Source organism: Acipenser ruthenus, unplaced genomic scaffold (genome assembly GCF_902713425.1).
Source record: "Acipenser ruthenus unplaced genomic scaffold, fAciRut3.2 maternal haplotype, whole genome shotgun sequence".
In the NCBI taxonomy this organism is placed as follows: domain Eukaryota; kingdom Metazoa; phylum Chordata; class Actinopteri; order Acipenseriformes; family Acipenseridae; genus Acipenser; species Acipenser ruthenus.
This window is the reverse complement of record NW_026708304.1, coordinates 65,001-75,023: the sequence shown is the minus strand read 5'-3', so window position 1 is coordinate 75,023 and position 10,023 is coordinate 65,001. Positions and strand designations below refer to the sequence as shown.

Here is a 10,023-nt window from a genome sequence, read left to right as displayed (position 1 = left end):
ATGGTTAGACGGAGACCTGGTCTACAAGCCACAGTGTCTCTCACCCCACTGTGAAATGTGGTGGAGGATCGGTGATGATCTGGGGGTGCTTCAGCAACTCCAATCAAATGTTGAACACGATCCAAGTAACTATCACTGACACTCTTATCTGCTCCCACATTGAATGGTATTTTGTCATATTCTTGTACTTGCTAGAACCGAAGTCATTGTATTTATCTTGCTCTTAATTGTATTAATACTTGTACTGTGATTCTTGAAATGTATTTTTTGTTTACGACTGTAAGTCGCCCTGAATAAGGGCGTCTGCTAAGAAATAAATTATATTTCTATCGTATTCAGTTTTTCACATATTTGGTTTGATTAAACTGGGGGCCCCAATCGATACGATATAATATCTATATAATATGATATCTATATAATATCTCTCTGAAGCAATATATATCCCGCCCGTTCAATCTCATTCATTTCAATGCTGTACTCTCAAGACGAGACTGCGCGTTTATTTATATCACATGAATATATGATATTACTAGTCTAGAGACTACACGTTAAATAAATCGCATTACTTTATTAATTTAAATGCGTTTACCGTACTAGTTCATATTGAATAATTACAGATACCATACATGAATAAGAAAACACCTGTATGAAAAGGAAAAGCAACACCGGCTTTATTTAAATAAATAAATAAAATATTATCAATACGTATCACTTAGCAAACTCGCGTCGTGTATTTTAAAATTAAAATTCATTTACTTTGTCGGTTTCTTCAGAATTCTGTTTTTTTTTTTTTTTTTTAAATTTTCTACACACACATAAATAATAAAATAACGGTTGGTGTTTCCTCCCGGCTCTTACCAACAACGGTAACTTTTAAACCGTTTAAAGAAACGTCCTGCCCCCTCCAGTATTGATAAAAGTAACCGCGTCTCTCAATACTCACCATGATTTTAAATGTTTTTGATTTTATTTCGTTTTTATTTTTCTCCTCAGTCGGTTTCTCTCTCCGCGCGCGTCACTCCCGCCCGCTTCGGATCACTCCGCGACGTGACGCGGCTCACAGCCCGGGACGTCAAACTCCCTAGTAACCGTCGCTACGGTCTCCTTCCGTCTGTCTGCCCAAGTAAAAGTTGACGTCAGAAAATAGTGCTTCCCTATGCTTCGCCACACCTCTGTGGTTTACAATGCTTCCCTATGCTTTACCAGACCTCTCTGTGCTTTACAATGCTTCCCTATGCTTTACCAGACCTCTCTGTGCTTTACAATGCTTCCCTATGCTTTACCAGACCTCTCTGTGCTTTACAATGCTTCCCTATGCTTTACCACACCTCTCTGTGCTTTACAATGCTTCCCTATGCTTTACCAGACCTCTCTGTGCTTTACAATGCTTCCCTATGCTTTACCAGACCTCTCTGTGCTTTGCAATGCTTCCCTATGCTTTACCAGACCTCTCTGTGCTTTACAATGCTTCCCTGTGCTTTACCAGACCTCTCTGTGCTTTACAATGCTTCCCTATGCTTTACCAGACCTCTCTGTGCTTTACAATGCTTCCCTATGCTTTACCAGACCTCTCTGTGCTTTACAATGCTTCCCTATGCTTTACCAGACCTCTCTGTGCTTTACAATGCTTCCCTATGCTTTACCACACCTCTCTGTGCTTTACAATGCTTCCCTATGCTTTACCACACCTCTCTGTGCTTTACAATGCTTCCCTATGCTTTACCAGACCTCTCTGTGCTTTACAATGCTTCCCTATGCTTTACCAGACCTCTCTGTGCTTTACAATGCTTCCCTATGCTTTACCACACCTCTGTGCTTTACAATGCTTCCCTATGCTTTACCACACCTCTCTGTGCTTTACAATGCTTCCCTGTGCTTTACCAGACCTCTCTGTGCTTTACAATGCTTCCCTATGCTTTACCAGACCTCTCTGTGCTTTACAATGCTTCCCTATGCTTTACCAGTCCTCTCTGTGCTTTACAATGCTTCCCTATGCTTTACCAGACCTCTCTGTGCTTTACAATGCTTCCCTATGCTTTACCAGACCTCTCTGTGCTTTACAATGCTTCCCTATGCTTTACCAGACCTCTCTGTGCTTTACAATGCTTCCCTATGCTTTACCACACCTCTCTGTGCTTTACAATGCTTCCCTATGCTTTACCAGACCTCTCTGTGCTTTACAATGCTTCCCTATGCTTTACCACACCTCTCTGTGCTTTACAATGCTTCCCTATGCTTTACCACACCTCTCTGTGCTTTACAATGCTTCCCTGTGCTTTACCAGACCTCTCTGTGCTTTACAATGCTTCCCTATGCTTTACCAGACCTCTCTGTGCTTTACAATGCTTCCCTATGCTTTACCAGTCCTCTCTGTGCTTTACAATGCTTCCCTATGCTTTACCAGACCTCTCTGTGCTTTACAATGCTTCCCTATGCTTTCCCAATGCACAAGGAGGTTCAGTGACTCGCTCAGGGTCACACACACACACAGGGAGTCAGTGGCTGAGCTGGGATTTGAACCTCCTCGTTTCATCGCTGTGGTTCTGGGGCTCAGCAGAAACGCTCACTTCTTAATCTCTTCTCACAGGCTGCCCTGTTTATTAAAGTTACAGAAAAAAAAAAACCACACACAACTCATCATCACAGCATAAAATATCTTTTAATCTACAAACGTTTCACACTGGAATGTCAGGCCGGGTGGAAAGAGGGGCAGGAAGTTACAATATCTCACTCTGAACTCAATTCGGGGTCCCCCCCCTGTGCTCTGTTTGGGGGAGGGGGTTCCCCCTGGTTCAGGCTACGTAAGGGAATTTGAGGAGCAAGGCTTCGCTGGGGTGCAGGGTGAGTTTCTCGAGGCCCAGGCTGACCCCTGCCTGCCTGCTGGGGTCAGAGCTCAGCACCACAGTCGCTTCGGGGGGCACGAGGGGGTCCTGCAGGGTCACCTCCGCCGGGGACTCCCCGAAATTGAGGGCCACGAGGAAGCGCTCGCTCTGATCCCAGCGGCGCAGGTAGGAGAAGACTGAGGAGGAGGAGGAGAGGAGAGGCTGGAACTCTCCGTAGAGCAGAGAGCGCTCCTTTCCCTTGAGATCACTCAGGGAGCGGTACAGACTCAGCAAGGACTGGGGGTCCGACTTCTGAGCCTGGAGAGAGAGAGAGAGAGAGAGAGAGCGAGAGAGAGAGCGAGAGAGAGGAAAAGAGAGAGAGAGAGAGAGAGAGAGAGAGAGAGAGAGAGAATGTTAATTTACTTCATTATGGATTCTGCAATACAGCCTCATGCACTGTAGTTAATGGAGCGACAATCCAATGTTCTCCGAACAGCAGACTGGATCGATCCATTCATTTATTAGTTGAATGTATTTATTAATAAATGTATTTATATTTAATTTAATAAGCAGAGAGCAGCGAGACGCTCACACACACACACCCACCTTGACTGATATATTCTGGTTGTAATCCGCGTGACCGCTCTCATCCCACTGCATCCTGGGAGATTTGGCAGCCTGGAAGAGAGAGGAAGAGGCGGGGGGGAGACTTTAGAGGGTGCACCGACACACACACACCCCGACACCCTCACTAACACACAGAAATTACTATCCCTGCTTCAAACCCCTCTGCTAAATGACTAATTCATTCTATTAATAGGACCGTCTGTATCTTCCTGTGTTTGACTCTTGGACCGGTCCCTCGGTCCTGCGTTTGACTCTCGGACCGGTCCCTATCCGTCTGTATTGGCCTCACCTGTCCAGGCTCGTCTCTCAGTCCGATCTCGTCTCCGTAGTTAGTGACTGGCGTGCCGGGGATGGTGAAGAGGAGGGTGTGGTAAACTCCCAGCAGCCTCTGCGGCACCAGAGAAGCCATGTGACCTGCAACACGCCCTCCGACCTGCCAGGAATCAAAACAAATTATAATAATGAACATCCTGTAATCAAAAGAAACTACAACATGAAATCGCAATTGGACTCTATGAAGCTGAGGGAGTTCATTCTATATAGAGGGGATGGAATTCAATATGTTAACAAGGGAACATTATTCAGCAGCTTTCATTGGACTCTATGAAGCTGAGGGAGTTCATTCTATATAGAGGGTGTGGAATTCAATATGTTAACAAGGGAACATTATTCAGCAGCTTTCACTGGACTCTATGAAGCTGAGGGAGTTCATTCTATATAGAGGGTGTGGAATTCAATATGTTAACAAGGGAACATTATTCAGCAGCTTTCATTGGACTCTATGAAGCTGAGGGAGTTCATTCTATATAGAGGGGGTGGAATTCAATATGTTAACAAGGGAACATTATTCAGCAGCTTTCATTGGACTCTATGAAGCTGAGGGAGTTCTTTCTATATAGAGGGGGTGGAATTCAATATGTTAACAAGGGAACATTATTCAGCAGCTTTCATTGGACTCTATGAAGCTGAGGGAGTTCATTCTATATAGAGGGGATGGAATTCAATATGTTAACAAGGGAACATTATTCAGCAGCTTTCATTGGACTCTATGAAGCTGAGGGAGTTCATTCTATATAGAGGGGGTGGAATTCAATATGTTAACAAGGGAACATTATTCAGCAGCTTTCATTGGACTCTATGAAGCTGAGGGAGTTCATTCTATATAGAGGGGGTGGAATTCAATATGTTAACAAGGGAACATTATTAATAATAATAAATAATAATAATAACAACAACATCTCATTCCAGGTTTCACTGCTACCAGCTTGATCAGCCCCCAGTGTGTCTAGCTAACAAGCTCAGGTGTGTCTGATTATTAAACTCCCAGTGAAACCAGGACTGGATCACACTGCTGTGCACTGTGGGACTCTGAGTCTCACTCACCGCCCAGCCAGGCCAGCTCCCCCTCAGCTCGCTCAGGTACCCCTCCACGCCCGCAGCCACAGCGCTCCCCGTGCGGTTCAGCCGCCCCAGCACCCCCGACACCAGCAGGTCCGCTGCGGAGCGGTTCTGGAGAGACAGGACCTGATCCATGTCCTGCAGACTCGTCTCCCCGATCAGGATCCTGAGAGAAAGAAAAAAATAAAAAAATGATTACCCTGTCTTCAGTGTGTGTATCACAGCTCCCCTTGTGGTCAGAGTGTGTGTATCGCAGCTCCCCCCTGTGGTCAGTGTGTGTATCACAGCCCCCCCTGTGGTCAGTGTGTGTATAGCAGTGTGTGTATCACAGCTCCCCCCTGTGGTCAGTGTGTGTATCACAGCCCCCCCCCTGTGGTCAGTGTGTTTATAGCAGTGTGTATCACAGCTCCCCCCTGTGGTCAGGGTGTGTATTGCAGTACTTGCCTCGGTCTCTCCTCAGTGCTGTAGTTGCCAGTCAGGTTCCTCAGCTCCTCCCACAGCTGCGGCTGCAGCTTCAGCAGCTCCTCCACCCCAGAGAGCTGTATCCCATCCACCCCCTGATCCAGCCAGAACCGGAACGCTTCCTGGATAGAGAGAGAGAGAGAGAGAGAGGGAGCGTGTCAGGACCAACAGAGAGAGAGAGAGACGAGAGAGAGAGAGAACCAACACCTATGGGATTCAGCCCCGTGGGTTACCTTGAGTTTCTCGCTGTTGGTTTTCAGGTAACTCTCAGTGAACCAGGGCTTCTCCCCTTTGTAGTTCGGAGTGAGATCGAGGACCACTCGAATACCTGGGGGGGGAGAAGAGAGGATTGATCAGCCCCCAGTGTGTCTAGCTAACAAGCTCAGGTGTGTCTGATTATTAAACTCCCAGTGAAACCAGGACTGATCAGCGGGAGTCTGATTAACATCCCTGTAAATTAAGCTTAATAAAAGAACCACCTGCTTATAAAAAAGCATTCAAAAAGATGTATTTATATAGCGCCTTTCATACAGAAAGCATCTTGCAGCGCTGTCAAAAACAAGCTCAAGCACACACATTTTGTATCTGGATCCCTGAAAATCTGTTACTATGAAGATGTTTCTCGTGTGCAATCGAGAGACGAGAAAGTCTGAAAAGAGATCGACTGAATTCTTAAAAAGAGGAGAGTAGAAGAGAAATAAATAAATAAAAATAAAGACAGGGCTAAAAACACCAAAAATCCAAAGCTCGAAATACATTAAAACAGCAATTTAAAAAATTATAATACACACACATATAGATATACATCCATCTCTCAATGCAAGTGGTGTTCATTGTAAACAGTAATGAACTGGACTCACTTTTCTTCTGAGCCACTTGGAGCAGTCTGGTGAAATTCTCCATGCTTCCCAGGGACGGGTCGATGGCCATCAGATCCAGATTAATGTCTGTGTTCGGAATGCTTTTGTGTACTGGTCCCAGTACCAGCCCCTTGATCTTCAACTGGTTCAGCTCGTCAATGCGCTGGGAGACTCCTGGAGGGGAGGGGGGGGGGGTGGGGTTACAGACAGAGTCGTTGCCTCTTTGTCACACACAGGGCATGGGAATCAGACTCCTATTGCACAGCAGTGTGATCCAGTCCAGGTTTCACTGCTACCAGCTTGATCAGCCCCCAGTGTGTCTAGCTAACAAGCTCAGGTGTGTCTGATTATTAAACTCCCAGTGAAAGCAGGACTGGATCACACTGCTGTGCAGCAGGGGGTAGAGTTTATTCCTGTTCTTCCTTCTTGTATCTGGGAAAAGGCACATCAGCAGAAAACTCTGACCCCCCTCCCTCCTCCTCCCTCTCTCTCTCAACCTTTCCCCTAGTTCCTAATAACTGTGCTTTATGCTTGCCTGTTGACTCTGACCTCAAAGCTGACTCAGGCTGATGTAAGAGGCACTCCTGTTTAATCACAAGACAAACCAGACTGTGGCGGATTTAAGCCTGGGGGGAGGGAAGGGAGAGGGGAGGAGCAGCAACTGCAGCTCACGTGCCCCCGCCCCTCCTCCCCCCCAGGATCACATGCCTCAGTTAGTACACAGCCCTGTTTCCCAGGAGCAGGATAGACAGACAGTCTGCCTGTCAGTTTGTAAAAGCATGCAAACTTTAAACCTCATGGAGAGAAAGATCTGGCTTCACACGCTCTTATACAAGGCACTGTGCAACTGTCATATAGTAATAATAATAATAATAATAATAATAATAATAATAATAATAATAATATGAAAGCATTGTAATGTGTTTTTAAAAATGCCAAAGGATTTAGATCAGGGCTGGGAATCAGACTCCTATCGCACAGCAGTGTGATCCAGTCCAGGTTTTACTGCTACCAGCTTGATCAGCCCCCAGTGTGTCTAGCTAACAAGCTCAGGTGTGTCTGATTATTAAACTCCCAGTGAAACCAGGACTGGATCACACTGCTGTGCAGCGGGAGTCTCGTTCCCAGCCCTGTGTTCCTCCAGCGGGACGCCCCCCTACCTGCCAGGTCCCCCGTCCCGTCTCCGTTGGAGTCCATGAAGGCAGCGACGGCCCCGATCCTGTAGAGGGCGCCCTTGTGCCACCAGCTCTGCTCCGGGACCGACTTGCAGCGCGGCGCTTGGACAATGATGGCGATGGCCGCGGCCAGCATGCCCAGCCAGCCGAGCCAGAACAGAATGAGCAGAGCCCAGCGGGTCCGGACCCAGCCTGGTGTCCCGGCCACCTTCAGCAGCTCCTCCTTCGAGAGCCCCGTGAACTTCAAACCCTCCTCCTGATCCTCGGGCAGCTTCACCTGAGGAGGGGAGAGGGGAGAGAGAGGGGGTCTGTCAGTCAGGCATTACCAGCTAGTGTGAGTTTCTAACCCTGCTCAAACTCCTGGCTCCTGATCATTTCAATATTAAATAATAATAATAATAATAATAATAATAATAATAATACTTCATTGAGGGGAGCTCTGAACCCCAGGACTGGGTGCAGCAGCAGCAGCAGGGCTAGTGTGAGTTTGTAACCCTGCTCAAACTCCTGGCTCCTGATCATTTCAATATTAATAATAATACTAGACTTCATTGAGGGGAGCTCTGAACCCCAGGACTGGGTGCAGCAGCAGCAGCAGCAGGGCTAGTGTGAGTTTGTAACCCTGCTCAAACTCCTGGCTCCTGATCATTTCAATATTAATAATAATAATACTAGACTTCATTGAGGGGAGCTCTGAACCCCAGGACTGGGTGCAGCAGCAGCAGCAGCAGCAGGGCTAGTGTGAGTTTGTAACCCTGCTCAAACTCCTGGCTCCTGATCATTTCAATATTAATAATAATAATACTAGACTTCATTGAGGGGAGCTCTGAACCCCAGGACTGGGTGCAGCAGCAGCAGCAGCAGGGCTAGTGTGAGTTTGTAACCCTGCTCAAACTCCTGGCTCCTGATCATTCAATATTAATAATAATAATAATACTAGACTTCATTGAGGGGAGCTCTGAACCCCAGGACTGGGTGCAGCAGGAGGCGTCCCGGGGCTCTGTTGCCGTGGAGACGCTCTCATTCCGCGGTTACCTTCACGCAGCCGTTCTTCTCGGTCTCCGCGGCCGGGCTCCCCTCCCCCGTCATGGGCTGCTTCTCCGCATCCAGCTCGTTGAGCTCCACGTCCTTCAGATCGATCTCCGTGTCGTTACTCATCGCGAGACTGCGGGGGGGGGGGGGGGGGGGGGAGGAAGAGGGGACGCTTGATTATTTAAAAACAAACCAAAAACCCCTCTTAAGTGATAATATTGCAGAAAAATTATAATGGCAAAATGTTAATGAAAACAGCTAAAGAAAGAGATCTATATTGCAACATACAATACATATTGCATCATACAATACATATTGCATCATACAATTTATTACATATATTATTATTATTATTATTATTTATTTCTTAGCAGACATATACATTTATTTATTTATTTATTTATTTATTTATATTTATTTATTTATTTAATAGCAAATGGAAAATAAACTGAAATGATTTTTCAATGAAAAACGCATTAGCTGTCGTGAAAAAGGGGCTAATTAATTACGTCATTTCTGAAGGTCGTTCACGGAGATGACGCTGCGCAGAACCTCGTTCAGCCAATGATCTTCGCAGGAGGCTCTGCGTGAACGCGCCCATTGGCTAAAGCGGTCAGAATCTGCGCAGAAGCATCTGCGTGCGCGCAGCCAGTGCCTCGCGTGCGCGCCCGAACGCTGACGTCAGTGCAGCGTGGGGATGATGTTGCATCAGCATTGAAACGACGTCGCGCTTTTAAGTCGGTATGGAAACGCTGCGCTCTGGATATCGTGCAAAAGCCGGGTAGGACCGGTCTGTGTGCAGCTCCGCATCCCCCCTCTATACAGAATTAACGACCGTTTGCATCATTAAAACCTATGATTACCGTGTTAGCATACTGAACTGCAGTCCCCTCACATAGTGAACTGCAACATAATGAAATACTGTGCTACTGACATGGCTTCAGATAGTTTATTTGAATGACACGAGGTTAAATAAAATCTCATTCATATATATATATTTAATATATATAAGCACAAAGAGCCAGCTGCCTTTAGTATTGATCCTGTGATCTGCTCAAAATAACCCTAAATTATAATGTAATTATGAATACAGTAATATTATACCGGCTAAATCTGACGACGACATTGAAATGTAATATATAGTCTTGCATTGGATCAGATCATTTATTATAGATTCGGATATCGATTAACAAACACGGCGGATGGTTCCCGGACCGGTTCGGTTCGGTCCAGTTTGTCTCAGTCTTGTGTTTGTAGCACCGCCGGTCCGGCGACACCGTCACGACAAACTAAACACAGAAATCAAGGGAACTTTAAAACCACCGCGTTTACGAAACATTTTAAAAACCATTACCGGCTAAAAAAAAAAAAAAAAGAGATTAAAACAGTCAAATAAAACCGCGTTTGAGAGCGTCGCGAGCGAGGGTTTACAATAAAACGAATTAATTAAATCAGATTCATTCTCGTTGCCCAGTGTTGTAATGTCAACAGCCATAAAATATTTAACAATTTCTACCTGTTATTTACGTGTAATTTAATTATTTTAAATTCGTGTCACCTGAATTAAAATACTTTACACACAAACACCGGTGTTTACTCACGGACTCTGATGCCCGTAATAAATACGGTCAAAATTATTATTATTAT

At 45.8% G+C, this 10,023-nt stretch overlaps 1 protein-coding gene across 1 annotated transcript in view; it reads right to left on the bottom strand.

Annotated features, from left to right (window-relative positions):
• Positions 1-2,634: 2,634 nt before the first annotated feature.
• Positions 2,635-10,023, bottom strand: part of LOC131730575 (4F2 cell-surface antigen heavy chain-like) — a 7,580-nt gene continuing 191 nt past the window's right edge. Inside the window, exons 2-10 of the mRNA XM_059020725.1 lie at positions 8,380-8,509; positions 7,330-7,621; positions 6,170-6,343; positions 5,543-5,637; positions 5,292-5,431; positions 4,833-5,013; positions 3,739-3,882; positions 3,429-3,500; positions 2,635-3,140 (exon numbers count right to left, since the gene is read on the bottom strand). Of these exons, the coding sequence (XP_058876708.1) occupies positions 2,793-3,140; positions 3,429-3,500; positions 3,739-3,882; positions 4,833-5,013; positions 5,292-5,431; positions 5,543-5,637; positions 6,170-6,343; positions 7,330-7,621; positions 8,380-8,502 (1,569 nt within the window). The 5' untranslated portion in view covers positions 8,503-8,509 and the 3' untranslated portion in view covers positions 2,635-2,792. The remainder of the gene's footprint in view (positions 3,141-3,428; positions 3,501-3,738; positions 3,883-4,832; positions 5,014-5,291; positions 5,432-5,542; positions 5,638-6,169; positions 6,344-7,329; positions 7,622-8,379; positions 8,510-10,023) is intronic.